The 17419-nt window shown below is 52.0% G+C and overlaps 1 protein-coding gene across 2 annotated transcripts in view; it reads right to left on the bottom strand.

Annotated features, from left to right (window-relative positions):
- The window catches only part of FAM83F (family with sequence similarity 83 member F), a 31883-nt gene that overhangs the window by 5174 nt on the left and 9290 nt on the right, over positions 1-17419 (bottom strand). For both annotated transcript variants that reach the window (XR_011433446.1, XM_023631475.2), the window contains exons 2-4: positions 5300-5467; positions 4662-4783; positions 2966-3660 (exon numbers count right to left, since the gene is read on the bottom strand). Coding sequence is in view for 1 of the 2 variants with exons in the window: in XM_023631475.2 (XP_023487243.1) it covers positions 2966-3660; positions 4662-4783; positions 5300-5467 (985 nt within the window). In the remaining variant the exon portion in view is untranslated. The remainder of the gene's footprint in view (positions 1-2965; positions 3661-4661; positions 4784-5299; positions 5468-17419) is intronic.

The following is a 17419-nucleotide window of genomic DNA, read 5'->3' as shown; positions in this document are numbered from 1 at the left end:
CTGCCTTCCTTCTCTTAACTGTGTTCAAGAGTGTTGGCCATTTCCCAGTGATTTCCCTGGGAGGACCAGTAGGGGCTTCAGGACATTACCTGGAACCTCCTCCCCCAGCCTTGCAGCCCCCTGAGGCCGGGGCCTTGTCCAAGTGTCACCTCATCTGCTGTTCTGGGGACTCCGCGTGCAGAAACACTCGGGGCACTTGTTTAATATGCAGACTCGTCACCGCGTTTTAACAAGGCTCTCCAGTGACTGCTGTTCCCTGAGGTGGGGATCTCCACCCCAGAGGGCCTGTCAGGGCTTCTGGATGGATGTGGCCGCAGGCTCGGGGAAAGGTGCTGAGCGCACCCAGTGCAGGAGCAAGGTCTCAGCGATAGAGAATCCAGAAGGAAAAGGTGCTCGCCTCCGCCAGTAGAGGGGGCTGTGAGCCTTCAAACCACGAGGCGGCCCCTGGCTGGATCTCCAAACCTAAAGGGATTTCCGAAGGTTCTCCCAAGGGCCACACTTGGGTTTGCAAAATTTGCACGCTGTTTGACAACTATATACTTCTTATCAAGCAATTTTACTGGCTGTCAGTGCCTAGCTTTTCTATTTTTCTTTCACGTACCCTGTCATGGGCCCAGCTCTCCCTTGACAAGAGAACAGCAGAGACAGTGAGAAAGGACAGAGTCAGACTCAGAGCTCAAAGGGACCTGGAAACCCTCCCTGGCTCAACCCCTCCTCTTCTCCACTAGGAAACAGCCCCTGGAGGTGAAAGGATGTACCCGGGGTATGGGGAACACTTTGATGTACTGGGAGCTGGGATCCACCCCATGTCTGTCCTGATGACGTTCTGAACGTTCACTGTAGGAAAGGGGGGCCCCTAAGGTAGCAGCTGAAGGGATTTCCTCCCCGATGACAGTTGCAAGTGTACAAGGATTACTAGTTCCAGCCTTGGGTCCCCATGCTGTCAGGAACCTGACTGTCTGGCACTGAGTCCTCCCGACTTAGCCTCTGCTGCTGAGAGGAGCCACAGAGACAGCCCCGCTGCAGTCAAACATTTGCGAGGCTGGAGGCCACTGAAAAGGACCTCTGGGGAGAGAAGTCCCCGCTTCTTGCCCTGCTTTTGAGGGAAGAGAGCAGCAGGGAGAGGAAAGGTCTCATTAGGGGCTTGAATTTCAGGCTCTCAGGTACTGGATGCCCGTCCAGGTGGGCAGAGGCTGTGCTGGGTGAGGCCACTCTGTGTTTCTTCTGAAGGATGGAGAAGGAATGGGGGACCTTGCTGGGCATCTCTCAGACTTTCCTGACGATGTGCCAGCGCACTCTCGTGCTTGCTCTTCTCTCTCTCTGGGTGTTGGGCTCTGTCCGGGTCTGCCTGGCTGGCTCCTAGGTGCCATGCGCAAACACTCAGAGAGCACCAAGTCATCCAAGCAGGGGAACCGATGCTGAGAGACTCAGGAAAGGCAGCAGGAAGGGACAACACAATGGGCCTTTCGTTTCTATGGAAACAGCACCTCAGGGTGAGGGGCTGAAGGAAGAGAAAGCTTCCACTTCACCTCCAGTCCAGACTCAGGAAACAGCCCCTTTTGTGGTTGGGCTCCCCCTCCCTCTTCCCTGCCAGGTGTTCACCATGGCAACCCTTCCTCCAAACAAGAGGTGCACAGCAGCAGCAGCATCTGGTGTTGGGGGAGCCAGGAAGCCTGGGGGGAAGGGACGGGCCAGCTACCCCTCCTTGTTAGGACATGGGCCCTGGCCTGGGTTTGAGTCTTGGCCCCACTAATACTTACTGTGCCCTAGGACCACTTAATTCACCTCTCTGAGCTTCCACTTATCACCTCCATGGTTGTTGTGAGGGCCTGGCACATGTGAAAGGACCTGGCACATGGAGGCGCTCAATAAATGCTTCCTGGACAAGTGGAGGTACAGCACTGGTGCTTCTGCTGTGCCCAAATGCACAGAGACTCCCAGGCCTGACCTAACTTTAAGGAGCAGAGACTGAGTGTGCCAGGCTCTGTAGCAGGGCCAGGGAATGAGCGGAGAAGAGGGCTGTGATCCTTGCACTCAAGCCACTCTCAGGTCAAAGCTGGGCTGTGGGGGAAGCACTCAGGCTGCCCAGAGCAAGACCGCAGGCTCTGCCATCACTACCTGGACAGCCAGGGAGCCCAGTCTCACCACTGCAAAGCCCCACAGCCACGGAGGGAGAAATCCCAGCACAGAAACTCCTTTGACTCAGAGATGCTGACGTGAGAAAAGGCACCAGCAGTGGCCTTGGCTGTCACCACCAGCCTCTGGAAAGGCTACAGTGGAAACTGCTCCAGAGAGAAAGATAAAGGCCAGGATCTCCAGGGGATCCCAGAGAGATGGCCAGAAAGATACCACCCCCAGGAACCATCTCTCCCAGAGGTAAGCAGCATGGTAAATGCCACTTATCAAACAAACTCAGGGAAGAACCAAGTCAAACTATTTACAACAGAAACGAGGAAGGTGGGTCAGGGCATTGGGGGGCACAGGTGAGGGTGTGGTGTGTTTGACCAGGTGAGGTCCTGATGACAGGTGATCCAGCAAGGAGCAAGCTTTGTAGAATGAACCCTAGACTCAGGGGCGGGGGTTGGGCCTTAGCCCTGCCACTGGGCTGCGCTGTGCCTCTGCTTCTTCATTTCCAAGGAGAATCTTTCCAAGCCTCTAGCAGGAGTAATCGTAGCTCTCAGGCCACCCCATGCCCACCATCTGAGCACTTACATCCTCAAAACAGCTGGGCAAGGCAGGCGCCATTCTCCCCTTCTAGAGAAGAGGAAACTGAAACTCAGACCTGAAGTGGCTGGCCCCAGGCCACGAGGGAGATGAAGGCCAGAGCAAATGGGAACTGGGGACTGTGTGACCCCAGAGCTCCTGCCCTCTCCACACCAGCGAGCTGCCTTTCTGCAGTTATGAGGCAACGCTCCTGATAAGGGCCAGGGGCCTGGGGGCACTGGGCCCGAGGGGGAGGGCTCACCTGAGACGTTGGCACTGGAGCCCTCGTTGGGCCTCTTCCCCATCATAAACTCCACTTCAGTAGAGGTCTCGGTGGAGAAGGAGCTCGCTGTGCCGTTGGGCGCTGCAGGCCTCTTGGCCCGTCGGCTGAAGAACCTGCTGCCAAAGCGCTTGCTCTCCCTGGCTGGGGGGGCCTCCCCATTGGCAGCTTCTCCCTTGCCATTTCGGGCTAGCGCCTCTCGGGGTCTGGGCTTCAGGTCCATGTGCAGGTGAGAGACCACCCTACCATCCTTCCGAGTCAGCTCTCCCAAGGGAATGGGCTCCACGGGGGGCAGCACCTGCTCCAGCGTGACCAGGTCATTCAGGAAGCTCTCCAGGCGCCGGGCAGACTCGCCGCCTCCGCTGCCCTCCTCCTGTCTCTCTGGGTCACCGCCGGCCTCCCGCTGCTGTCGGGCGGCCCAGCGCATCATCTCCCCAGGCGGGCAGCGGCTGCTTGACACCAGAGCGTACTTGGGGTTGATGAGCTTGCGAGCCACAGTGGAGGAGTAGTTGGGGCCGAGCCTGCCAGCACCTCCTGCCAGGCTCAGCTGCTGGTACAAGTTCACCTCCTCGGAGATGGCATATAGCTCGCGGAACTCCACATCAAAGGGCTCCACGTTCTGCCCTGTCAGGAGGAGGAGAAGGTTCCTGTCCACGTAGGAGGAACTCCAGGTGAACCTGGGAACATGGGGACAGAAAAGCAAGATGCATGTGCCCAGGCCTGCTGCCTTGCCCTGCCAGCAGCCCCTTGGCAGGCCCATCTCCACACCCATTGCCCCCGCCCCAACCCGATCCGTCGCCCGGGCCAGGTGCCTTTCTGCCTGTGGAAGGCACCTCTTGGCCTGTGCTCTGGGGTGCTCTCCCTCCACCAACCCAAATCTTCTCTTTCTTCCAGGTCTGGGCCTCAAATGGAGCAAGCAGGCAGTGGGTGCAAGGCAGGGGCATGAGAAGTCAGGCCTGGATTCAAACCTGGTTTATACCCTGTGTGCCTTGTAAAATGGGGCTCATGGGCCTACAGCCAGAGTTGCTGTGGAACTCCAGTGAAATAATGCATATAAAACATTTAGCTCAGTACCTGGTACAAAGACATTTAATAACTGCAGCTGCTATTATTGTTAATATCATTCCATCACTTATTGGGTTGTTTCTGAATTTTTAGAGCATTTGGTGTCTGCAAAGCCCCAAACTAACCACATAAGAGGACTTAGGCCATTTATTAATTGTTTCATATGCCCAGGTCTCTTTTTCTCACCTAGATGTTAATTTACTTGGGGGGCAGAGACTGCACAGTTCCTGTTCCTGGTGATTTACTTCTGAGTCAGAATGCGGGGATATTCCTTCCATGCCACAGCCTCACATTTCTTTCCCAGGTCTGGTGCATTTCGCTTTCTGCTTATCTCGCCTAACAGTTAGCTTCAAAATGCAGCTGGCTGCTGTGAACCATGAAAGGCAGGCAGTGCTGAATGGCCAGTAACAGCTGACCCTCTTTCTGGAGTAATCCAGGAGCCAGAGAGTTTGAGGGAAGGGACTGGCCAGGGGGCTCTTCTTTGCCATCGGGTCAGACAATACCTCTTAAACTCTCGACTATGGGGGCTTCAGTCCAGCATCTTCTTAAACATGAACAATTATTACCACGAATAAAGGCCTCCGGGGCCCTTCTCGGACCTGGCAAAACTCACCTGTAAGAGCCAGTGGCTACTTTTTCACCATCTACCATTAGGAACTTTGATGACAGGGTCCCCTTGATCTTCCCCATGGGCATGTAGAAGCCAACACCTGTCACAGAGCGGACACGGATGTTCTGTTGAGAAGAGGAGAAACGCACCGTCACACAGGTTGGGGGTCTACAAGGCTCTGAGCTAAATCCACTTGGCAGAGGAGCCCACTTGTCCACGGGACCCTGCCTGCTGGCTGCTGTTGGCACTAGCCTCTGCTTCCTGCGGCCTTACAGGTAGGAGCCCATTTGGACAGCAGGAGGAAGCCAGCAAATCATGCTCGGGGCATGGACAAGCCCAAGGTGGTTCCTGCCTGCTCCCAAAGCCCCCAGAAGAGAACCAGAGCCCTAGCTTGACACTAACGCTGAGCACCCCAGGACCGGGCCAGAGCTGCTTCCTTAGTCTCAGCAGCCTTGGGATAAAATTTAAGCTAGGCATGTAATTTAGGATTATCAGTTCATGAGGCAAGATTTCAGACAGAAGGGCTTGAGACCTTGATGTTCACCCGAGCCCATGAACTGGGAAGGAGGCAGAGGAAGCGGCAGAGGCAGTCTTCATCTCATCTCCTGCCCTCCCTCCCTACCCGCAGTGGTACAACTCACCCGAATACGGAAGTCAGTGAGCTCCAGGCCCTGACACATCTCTAGGAAATACTTCACGCCTGCCTCATCCAGGATGATGTACACTGGGACACGGCGCTTAGAGGCAGCATCCACAATGTCTTGGAAGATATCACCATCGGTGAAGAGGTCCATGACCACAGCAATGACCTGGACGGGGAGGGCACCGGTGAGGAATGCCATGTCTAAACACCTACAGAGACACATCTCAGCCCAGAGAGGACCAGCTGGGCCCTGGGTAACTGGTGGGCAAGAGTCAAGAACCCCATCTGCACCACCCCTGGGTTCTCCACGTCCCCACCTACCTCCGAGCACATCTGAGCCCAGGAGATGGGCTCTCTGCTCTGGGAAACGCCTGAGGTGCAGGCCATGCTGCTCGTACCTCATCCTTGACCAATCCCCACCACCCGACCCTGGGGATTTTCCAGCAGCTCTTCAGAAGCCGTATCAGGGGAGCTCTGGGGGCTGAGGAACGTTGGTCCTGGTGCCCTAGGGAAACAAGCAGGCTCAAGAGGATGCCACTACTGAGGCATGGAATGGACTCCTCTCCGCAAGCTGTGGAGCTGCTCACACGCCACCTTCTCTGCAGGCCTCGGTGCTTGCATCTCCCTGCAGCTGTGCAGGGCCGGCAAGAGCTCCCCTGGCCTCCAGCTGTCCAGGCCATCCCACTCCACCCTCAAATCACAGTCAGTACCCAAGACCCTTGATTTCCAAAGTCAGTCCTGATTACCCATCCTGGAAGGTGAGGCCTTCTGCAGCCTGAGGCAGATCTGCCTTTCCTTCCTTAGCATCCTCCGTTGTCCTACACACCCTTCCTGTGCTCCAGCAGCAGGGTTTTCTTGCTGGCCCCCAGCACTGTGCACATGACGCAGAGGAAAGGGCATGCTTTGGGGTCAGAGAGATCTGGTGATAACCGCCTTCTATTTATGTGACCTTAGGCAAGCCACTGAACCTCGAGGAGCTCTGTTTCCTCCTCTGCGAGGTGGGGATACGCTGTACTTTACACATCTGCCGTCAGGATTAGAGAGATCGTTTGTAAAGCCACACACGCAATGCCCGCCATGTAGTAAGTCCCAATCCACGGTAACCACTGTATGGTGGAGGGAGTCTGCTTGTGAAAGCCTGAACTCTGAAGTCAGGCGGACCAGGCCTGGTGTACCAACTCCACTGCTGACTCGTCAGAGCCCCGGCTTCCTTGGCAGCAAAGTGGAGCGAATAGTAGTGTCTATCTCAAAGGGCTGTCGTGCAGGCTCAGGGAGATAAACCAAGAAAGCACTTAGCATAGTGCCTGGCATATTGTAAGCGCAGTAAGTGGTACCCTCCATTACCATCACCACCACCTTCACACACGCTCCCTACCATCACCCTGCCTCTACAGACCAGCCCTCACCATTCACACAGTATTACTTAAGGCTCTTCCCAGCTCCTACATTTAATACTCAGCCATTCCTACAAGGAACATTTACTGCGCCTCACAGGCAGAGGGAGGATCTAAAGACAGATAAACTATAATCCCGAACTTCAAGGGGTTAATCCAGCTGGAATGATAAGATATTTGCACAAAATAACTAAAACATAAGGCAAAATGAGATAAATGCCTTAAGAGATACAGAAATGACATTTGAGGTGAGTTCAAAGGCTGGAGGGGAAGAGAGGGAGAGAAGGAGGGAGAGAGGGAGATTGGCCGATTACTTCCAGCCAGGGAAGAACAAGACTTCCCCAGGGAGGCTGAAACCTGAAGAGCGGGCAGACTGGGCACCATGAGGAACAGGCAGGGAGGAAAACAGCAGGGAAGTGGGCAAGGCTGCCATGCACGGGTACGCAGGTTGTGCACCGCACGTGGACACTGGGCTGAGCGGGTGAGTGGAAGCTGTGCCGGCCTGAGGAAGGGACATCTTTCTCTAATCTGCACAGGCCTGCCACACGGGCTAGCAGGGGCCTAGGAGGTGGGCATTTCAGGCAAAGGCCACAGCACAAACAAAGGCACTGAGGACGAGGATAACATGCACTGAGCACTTTTGATGTGCCCCACACTGTTCCAGGTGCTTTAGGTAAATTGCCTAATTTGACCCTCACAGTGCGGAGGACTGTTGTTCCATTTTACACCTGAGGAAGTAAATGCAAAGGGGCCAAGGGCACACAGCTGGCACGTGGCAGATCTGAACTCAGCTCTAAGGTATTTTAGAAACATCAAATCAAAACCTGTTTTTTTAAAAAAGATGAAACAAGATAGACAAACTTCTAGCAAGACTGATAAAAACAGAGGAGATGCAAACAAAATACTAAATGAAAAAAGAGAAATAACTACAGACATATTTACTTTTTAAGTAAATAACTATAGAAATAATTGCAGACATATTACTTTTAAACATTTTTAAAGGAATTCTTACTATTTAAGAAAGAGTAAAAATAGGGAAAAAAATTTAAGACCATTTACACATTGACGAATTTGAAAAGAAAAATTACATGGATAAGTCATTAAAAGTGAATTAAACATAATACAGCATAATCAAGGAAGGTTTATCCTGGGAATGTATGGATGACTCAACATCAGAAAATGTGTCATTTTGAGGCCAGCCCCATGGCCAAGGGGTTAAACTCACATGCTCTGCTTCAGTAGCCTTGGGTTTGCCGCTTCACATCCTAGGCGTGGACCTACACACTGCTCATCCAGCCATACTGTCGCAGCATCCCACATAAAAGAACTAGAACGACTTACAACTAGCACATACAACTATGTACTGTGGCTTTGAGGAGAAAAAAAAACAAAAAAAAAGGAGGAAGATTGGCAATGGATGTTAACTCAGGGCCAATCTTCCTCACCAAAAGAGAAAAAAAAATTTTTTTAAAAGAAAATGTATCATTTTAATTTATAACACTTATGGGGTCAAGGAGAGGAAATCATATATTATCTTAAAAGTTTTTAAAAGGATATGATAACACTAGATCCCTATCTGTGATTAAAATTCTCAAAAAACTAGGCCTAGAAGGGACCTTCCTTAACTTGATAAAGGCTATCTACTAAAAACCCACATGAAGCACATTTAACAGAAACTTCAGATGCATTCCCTTTAAGTCAGGCAAGGCAAGAATACTCGCTATCACCACTGCTGTTCAACAAGGTACTGGAGGTCCTGATGAATGCAATAAGACAAGAAAAAGAAATGAGAGATGGAAAGATTAGAAGAGACAAAACTACCAGTATTTAGAGATGATCTTTTTATAGAAAACCTAGTCGAATGCAAAGAAAAACTGTTAGAATTAATAGGAGAATTCAACAAGATTGCTAGATACAAGAAAAACTTATAAAAATCAATTGCATTCTTCCACTACGGCAATAAGCAACTAAAAAAAGAAAAGAAGAGCCATTCAAAATTGCAACTTAAACACATAGTATTCAGGAATTAATATCTTTATGGAGAAATTTTGAACACTCTATTAAAGGACATTTAAAAATACATGAATAAACTAAGAGAGAAATCATGTTCATGGATAACAGGATTTAATATTTTATCTCGGGGCCGGCCCTGTGGTGTAGCAGTTGGGTTTGGTGTGCTCTGCTTTGGCAGCCCGGGTTCGTGGGTTTGGATACCAGGCACGGACCTACACCACTTGCCAGCCACACCGTGGTGGCGACCCACATGCAGAGTAGAGGAAGACTGGCACAGATGTTAGCTCAGGGTGAATCTTCCTCAACAACAACAACAAAAATCCAATTCTCTTGAGCCAGCCCCAGTGGCCTAGTGGTTAAGTTCAGCACACTCTGCTTCGGTGGCCCAGGTTTGGTCCCCAGGGGCAGACTTACACCCCTCCGCTGTCAGTGGCCATGCTGTGGCAGCAGCTCACGTACAAAAAGAGGAAGACTGGCAACAGATATTAACTCAGGGCAAATCTTCCTCAGAAAAAATAATAAAAACTAAAATAAAAAATCCAGTTCTCCCCATATTAATAAAATCCAATGCAATTTCAATGAAAGTTCAGTAAATTTTCTCAAGGAACTCGAATACTTCTAAGAGGTAAGGAAGAATGAAGATCCACAATAACTAAGTCAATTTTGAAAAAGAAAAGCTTAACAGGAGACACGTGTCCTACCAGATAGTAAGACATACCGCAGAGTCATAGTAATAAGAACTGTGGTACGAGGTGGGAAGGAACTAAAAAATAGACCAATGAAGCAGAAGGGAGAGACCAGAAACTTACACGTATCTGTATATATACGTAAAACTTTCAAGTCTGATATGGGTAGAATCACAACTAAGTGGAGAAAGGATGCTGCTTAATAGATGCTTTGTTAAAATAGAGAAAAATAAAGGTGGAGCTCTACCTCATACCACATATAAAGGTGAACTTCAGGTAAGCTAAATGCCTAAATGTGAAAGTTAAAACTAATAAAGGAATTGATGAAATGTAGGAAAATATCTTCATGACACAGGTAAGAAAGGATTTCTTAAAATTCCAAAAGCACAAATCATACGGCAAATAAAATTTAAAAGGATGCATTTGACAAATTAGGGATTTCTGTTCAAAGAAAGATGCCATAGACAAAGGTAACTGATGGGTGACAGGGAGAAGATATCTGCAATGTCTACAATGAAAAGAAATTAATAATATACAAGGGATCCCTGCAAATCAGCAACAAAAAGACAGGAAATTAATTAGAAAAATGGGCAAAGCATATGAATAGGTAATTCCTAGAGGAGACATCTGAATGGCTAATAAGTATATAAAGAGAAGCAGACCTTATTAGTAATCAGAAAAATTCAAATTAAAGCAAAGAGATGAAAGAGAGAGCAATACCACTTTACAACTATAAGATTAACTAAAAATTAGAAAGGTGGACTAATTCTAACATTAGTGCGTGAGGAAAGGGGAGAGCTCATTTACTGCTGGTGGGAGGGGACAATGGCGCAGCTATTCGCTAGAGCATTGTATAGAGCTTAGTGGATTTCAGGGTGTGCGTAACTACAATGCCACTCTCAGCTGTGCACCCAGGGAACCCCGTGGATCTTTACACAGGTCTATAGGGGGCAAGAACAAAGACATTCACTGCAGCTTTCTTTGGGATAGCAAGGAGTTGGCACTACTTAGATGCCCATCTCTAGAAGAATGGTGAGGAATGTACACGACAGAGTGCTTTGTAGCAGACAGAAGCAATGAACTAGTTCCATGCGCAGTAACTTGGATAGTTCTTTTTAAAATGGATAGTTTGACTTGAAATGTTAGAGAATGAAATCTATAGCCTAATACCATTTATGTAAATAAGAATGCTCTACATAAAATAATGCTGCATGTTTTTCAAGGATACAGACATGTCCAAGGACACATACTGAATACATTAGGGTGGCTGCCTATGCAAGGAGAAAGGAATGGGAGGCAAGAAGAACACAAGGTAAGAGGGGCCTTGCATGGCCCAAGGGTGGCAGTGGACCATGAACTGAGGTCCAGTCTGCTCCGCACTCGAGGTCCAGAACAAACAAACACAACACACAACAGGTGGCCTGGAGCAGTGGCCTGGGTACGGGGTAGGTACAACGAGGTTGGGGCCAGAGCACGGACAGTTTTAACATGACCCTTCAGGCTTCATTCCATTGGAACACGGCTTCCCACCATCTTGTAGGGCTCCTGATATCTTGTCTCCCAAGTGCAGTCTGGGGCCAAGAGTCCACTGTTGGCTCATTTCCAAACTCTCTACAGTGTCCAGCTTAAAGTCACCCTCAATACATTGCTGGGGATTGCTTCACTGGCTCATGGATGTGCTTCTCGAGTCACACTCCTGCTTTTGTTTTGTAACTGAAAAAGCAAGCAGGGAGCCAGCCAGCCCTCACCCCCCACCTGCCAAAGGATGTGCTACGAGACCGTCACAAACTGGATGGAGAGGCAGAGTCCTGAGGGCCCTGCCTTCAGGAGGCTTGGTCTGCGGCACCCTGGTGAGACCCAGCCACTGCGTCACTACCGATTAAACAATGAAAGATCTGTAGTGGGAAAAAATCAACTGCTCGCTGACTCCTGCAATCTCCTTGTGGAGGAGAAGTGATAATTACCCCGCGCTTTGCTCTCTGAGGGCACCACATGACATCCAGCTCCACAGCATCGGGCCCAGGAAACCAGCCCCGCCTTCGCTCTGGTGTTTAATGTACCACGTGATCCTCCCCGCCAGAGATAACTTCAAGACTCCCAGTGTAAATGGAAAGTTGGGTTTCAAAAGAAGGACGTCACAGGCTCAGAACCCAGGGAGACAGATGCCGCCAGGAGAGGAGTCACCTCCTCCTCCCGGCGGGCTCCCAGGGCCTTTACCTGGTAACCACTGATGGGCAGCACCCGGGAGAGGGGCCAGTCTGCGGTGGCAGGAGACTGTAAAGCTGTTGCAGTCCCACCAGCAAAGAGGCTCTGATGCTGTGATACTCCTCATCGGGCATTTGGTTATGTCACTGTCTCCTCCGTGGAGGGACTGAGCGGAGGCGGGGGAGCAGGGGGGAGGGGTAGGGAGCCTCAGAAGTCCCCTCTATCTGTCATTCGACTTTAATTACACTGCCAGCTTTTTGGATTCTCTTTCTGGACTCCTTAATTACCGTTAGATCACAAAAGTAATGGAAGGGAATCCACCTTCCCCATGCACTCCGCGCAGCTCTGCTCAATGCCGGGGACTGGCATCGCTGGTTTGGATCACCCAGACTAGACGGCCACCGCTGCGCTGGATCTCCACCCCACAAAGCCGCGTTCGCCAGCCTCCAAAATCAACATCTTCTCGGTGACTCTGGCCAGAAGCCTGGGTCTACTGGCTTCCTCCTTCTCCCCACTGACCGAATGCAACCGGTCCCTGACTCCAGCAGGTCCTATCCCTCTGTGCACCTTCTCTGGGTCAAGTTCTCCGTTCCCACTGCTCTGCTGCCCTGGCTCAGACCCCCCGCATTTCTCACCGAACTTCTGGAATAGCTTCCTCACTAAGAGTCTCTCCTGCTCCATCTCTGCCCTCCAATTCGTTCTTCACAGCAGTGATCGCCCCCAAACAGACTGGTGAACCAGTGGGTCCCTCAGCCCTTGAGAGAGGTCCACACTCCTAAACTTGGCATCTGAAGGCCTATGATCAGCCCTTCTCTCCTCTCCAGCTTCACCTTGCCACCTCACCTCTGCCCCTTGTTTTCAGCCGCACAGAATCACACACAGTTACCTTAACACAGGGTTTCTCTACCGCGACACTATTGACCTTTTGGGACCACTAATTCTTTGTTGTGGGGGGCTGTCCGGTGCATTGCAGGATGTTTAGCAGCATGCCGGTAGCATCACCCTGAGTGGTGACAACCAAAGATGTCTGCAGACATTGATAAATGTCTCCTGGGGGCAAAATCGCATCCCCTCCCCATTTGAGAACCACCGCACATATCAGGCAGTTTTAAGGCCCTTTATTCCTACCCTTCCATACCCTGGTGAAACACCTGTGCATCTTTCATGACTCAGCCAACAATTTCCTGAACTTCTCCCCACCCCGCAATGTTCCCCACTCTCTGCTTCCTGCCCACGTTGTATTCCAGGCAAACAGCAGAGTGCCTGACACTTCACTGTAACGTATGCTGACAGCTCTGTCCCTTACTGGGCTGTGGGCTCCTGTTGGCAGGGACCATGTGATTTTCTCAGAGTCTCCAACCTGGGGGACATCTCAACACAGAATCAGTTTTCCATGTTTGTGGAATGAATGCCTAAATGGAGGTTGTTTTATGTTCATTGTTTTATTTGTGGGGTGTGAATGTAGTTTTGTAGACATCTCTTTTATTTCATTAATGGCAAGGCACTGGGGTGGAGAAAGAAACAAACGCATGCTGAGCAAGATTCCTGGTTGGACCATCTTGTTGGAAGGGGAATTGAAGCTCGTCCTCAAGGGCGCAGAGAAGGGAAAAGAAGTTGGTGCCTCCCCAGACTGCTGTCTGAGCGACAGCTCAGAGGTCTGCTCTCTCTGCCTCTGCTCCACCACCCAAGGTCTTGAAGGAGCAGCCAGCTCATAAGTGAGGACAGTACTTAACCAACAAGTAGAAGTCTGCACCAAGGACATCAGGCCAGCAGGCAGGGCTGCCCCCTGCACATACAGCAAGCACCTTCGCACAAATCACAAAAATGATGCCGTCCTCCCTGTGACAGGGTGCACATCAGCCCTGCCAAGCCCCTGGGCTGTGCCCGCATGCAGAGCACAGGCTGCACCTCCGTACTTGGTCCCCGCACTGAAGGACCTTCCAGACTCGGAGAATCTCAGAGCGAGGAGGAAGCTTAACAGCTAGAGCCCAGCACCAAGGCTAAGTTACCCTACTGGGTCTTGGCAGAGGTGGGACTAAAGCCTGGGCTTCTGACCCCAGTCCTGAGCTTCCCTATAACACCAAGCTGTCACCCCCAGATGATGGGGACATAGCCTCTGGGGATGGATCCACTCTGGCTAGGACCCTGGGCCACCTCCAGTCACACAAAACCAGGATGCACTGGTAGAGACGGACCCCACCACTCTCTGTCTCACTGGTTTCCCAGCTCTGCTGACGTGCAGCTCTAGGCACTGGGGCAGGTGTGGCTGCAGTTGCCGGCAAAGATCCACCCCTTTCTCGCTCAGCTCCAGGGTGGGAAAAAGCAGGAGGCCACGGGTCAAGCCTGCTGATCTCAGGGGTGTGCCGGCGATGGTCACTTCTTGCTGGGGAAGAAGGGATGGGAGCTCACTGAGGCACGGCGGCAGTTCCACTCCCTGCTTTCCTACTGATTACCCATGCAAGCCTGGGGCCCGACTTTCACCTCCCATGGCTGCCCTGCCTTCCTCCCAGGAGACAGTGTGCACCAGATCCCATGAAAAAGACGTGCAGTTACGAGGGGTCAGTCAACTCACTCGCTGTAAGCTGAGTGAGGGTAACTCCCCTCAAGCGCTGCACTGGTCAAGCTGCCGCCTCCCAGAATGGCCATCTGTCTGGCAGCCCAGAGGAGTCAGTCTGTCTGGGCCAGAGAGCAAGCCTTCCCTTCCCATGGCGGGTGGTGCTGGGTTGGCCTCCAGCTCAGACATCTCCACTGGCGGAATCTCCTCTCTTGTCTCCCCCAGAGAGGGACTGAGGTCAGCACGCAGCGTACAAACAATCCCCCGGGTGAGGCGGGTAGGGGTGTGCCTGTTGAACAGGTGACCCCAGGGCCCCATCCTCAGAGATTCTGATTCAGCAGGCCCGCAAAACCGCATCTGAACACCGCCCTTCCTCGGTGATCTGGATGCGGCGGTGGATGGATCACACTCTGAGCAACGGCTGGCGTCTGGAGGAGAATACGCTCCCTGGGAGCAGAGAGCCTTACTGGATGTGTGGCCGTGAGTGAGTCATTTCATCTAAGCCTCAGTTTCCTTGAGTGGGGAGGTGATGCCTTCACAGGGTGGTTCTGCGTTTTAAATGAGATAATGCAGACGTTGTGAGGAGCACAGGTTCCTCATGAGCGGTAGGTATGTGCCGGTGCCCTCTTCTCTTCTCAGCAACTGAACCCAGAACAAAGGGGCCATCACTTCAGAGAGGGGGTGAGAGGGCCAGTGTGGGGCGTGCCCAGCTCCTGGGGAGCCAGCAGCCCAGAGCCGCCTTCGAGTGGACAGCCAGGTGGAGGTGTTTGTCCTTTGCTCAGTACTGTGCCCAGCAGGCCCAGGCCAGGCGGGGATTAAGCCCAGAGAACTACACTTCCAGAAAGGTCAAAACTTGAACTAACTGAGGGGAAGGGCAGCTCAATTAAGGGAAGAAGAGTCTACACGATCCTCTGTTGTCGAGCAACACTGGGTGTCTACACCTGCACACTGGGCAACCAGAGTAGGGGGTACCAGAGTAGAGGACCTCCAGGGGGCTCCGGGAGCCCGTGCTGCTGGAGGACAGAAAGGATTCATCCCTGGGTGTGGGGCTCTCAGTGCCCTGGGTGCATCATGAAGACAGCTTTTGTCGTCAAGACTGCAACAGGCCCCATCGGAATTATCACCAATTTCTGCACCAGCAGGATGTGAACTACTAAATATGCTTTACCTTAAGCTTCCTGTTTATGCTCCCGGGGGTAAAAGAGGAGAGGAGAGCCGAGGAGGGGAGGTCTGCACAGCCATCCAGTGGAGGACGCCCAGGAACAGTGCCTGGCCCTGCCCCACCCGCCCTGCATTCTCCCACCCCTGGACTCAACGTCCATTTCAGTAAAGCCCCACAGTCCAAGAGCGACTGCAGTGTGGACAGCACAGCCCTTGGAGTCGGGTCCCACAGTGGCAGTGAGACCTGGGCAAGTTACTCAGGCCGCCTAACCCTGCCTGTAAGGTGAGGCTGCCTCAGGGTTCTTGTGAGGATGCAAAGAAACGCAGTGATGCCTGGAGAGAATGGGGTGTGGCAGCTGCCTGAGGCTGAGCTCTGCCCTTCCTCCCTCGCAGGGCCTGGTGTCTGCTGCTGCGCAGCGTCAGCTTGATGGGGACGAGCTAATGCTGTCCCGATACTTTCCTATCTTGGCAGGGGGTCTAATAACACAACCCTACACATGCCCCCTGCTCAAACGCTCTGGTCCCTGACCGCTGACACAATCAGGCCCGCAGCCTGGCTGAAATCCCTCCACGTGCTTCCAACCCACTCCCTCCCCTGACAATAAACTTACGCCTCCCGAGATTACTCTGTTCTGCAAACATAGCGGCAGGCTCCAGCCCTTGTGCCTTGACTCATGCTGTCAGCACCCTATCCCTGTGGTGATGGGAATGCCCTTTCCCTGTTGAGGTCCCTGTTTCACTCTTCCCCAAGACTGTCCCAGGATCATGCTCTGTGCCCAGCCCCCAGGGCAGCGTGTGACCTCCCCAGGACGCATGTCTGTGTCTGTCCGAGCAGACGGGGGTAGGGGACGGAGACCTGTCATTCCTTTCTGCACAAGGCCTGACATGCAGTCATTGCTCTAAACAGAATACCTCCATAGGGGCTGGCCCCGTTCTGCTGCAGGTGGCCCAGTGTTTCATTGGTTCGAATCCTGGGTGCGGACATGGCACTGCTCATCAGACCACGCTGAGGCAGCGTCCCACATGCCACAACTAGAAGGACCCACAACGAAGAATACACAACTATGTACCGGGGGGCTTTGGGGAGAAAAAGGAAAAAATAAAATCTTTAAAAAAAAAAAAAAGAATACCTCCACAGTAGGGCGCTCCCCTCGGGGAGCTGAGGAAGCAGTTTGGACCAGAGCCCTGGCCCACCAAGAGGGCAGAGCCAAGACCAACGGGGTCCTGTTCTCTGCCTGGAGGCCAGGCTGCCCCCACACCACCAGCAGGGCATCTGGGCTTTGTCAGCAGAGGCTTCCCAGCTGTCTGTAGCCGTGTTACATAGTTTCAGCCTCACTAATTAGACATCATTAGACACCAGGCTCCTTGGCTGCACTGGCAGCCACTGGAGCCCAATTCTGCCCAGCCCGGCTGCTTCCTCTCCTAGACCCCTTGGCCTTTGTGCAGGGCTCTGTTCCCGACTCTGCAGGTCACGTTTCCCTGCTGTGCCCCACTGGGGCTCATTCTGTTGATCTGACCCTACAAGGCCATCACTCTTGACACCCATACCCCAAACTAGGTTGATGAAGGAGACACACAAAGGAGACCCTGGCTGGCTCTCCTGAGAGAGAACAGACTGTACCCATGTGAGCAAGGTCAACTAATTCAGCCATGGAGAACCCTATGTGACCCACCAGGGAGTATGCACAGCAGTTCTTTTCAAGATCCTAGGCCAGCTTTTCCCTGCCCCACAGCATGCTTCTGGGATGACTTCCCCTAAGTTGGTGTTAATTAGTGAAAATTATCTAATGCAAGCTCATTTTAACATTAGCTTAAAGCTAAACATAATTAGGAAGATAAATCAGCTACTAAAAAAAAAAAAAATCCAATGAAGATACACAAACGGTTTTTAGGATCAGCTGCTGGTTTGGGTTACTGGCCCGGAGCTCTGAGCACTAGACAGTAAGTGGGCAGAGAAAAGCAGGACTCAAGAAGCACCTGCCGAGATATTTCTTGATTGATCCATCAGGGCAAGACAACTGGAGTTGGCACTTTGCCCGGGAGGTTCTGCGAAGTAGTGAGGATGCCTTCACGGCCACTGCCAGGTGATGCTACCCGGGAGGGCG

This window comes from Equus caballus, chromosome 28 (genome assembly GCF_041296265.1).
Source record: "Equus caballus isolate H_3958 breed thoroughbred chromosome 28, TB-T2T, whole genome shotgun sequence".
Taxonomy (NCBI): domain Eukaryota; kingdom Metazoa; phylum Chordata; class Mammalia; order Perissodactyla; family Equidae; genus Equus; species Equus caballus.
The sequence above is the reverse complement of the archived record's forward strand: the minus strand, read 5'-3'. Positions and strand labels throughout refer to the sequence as shown.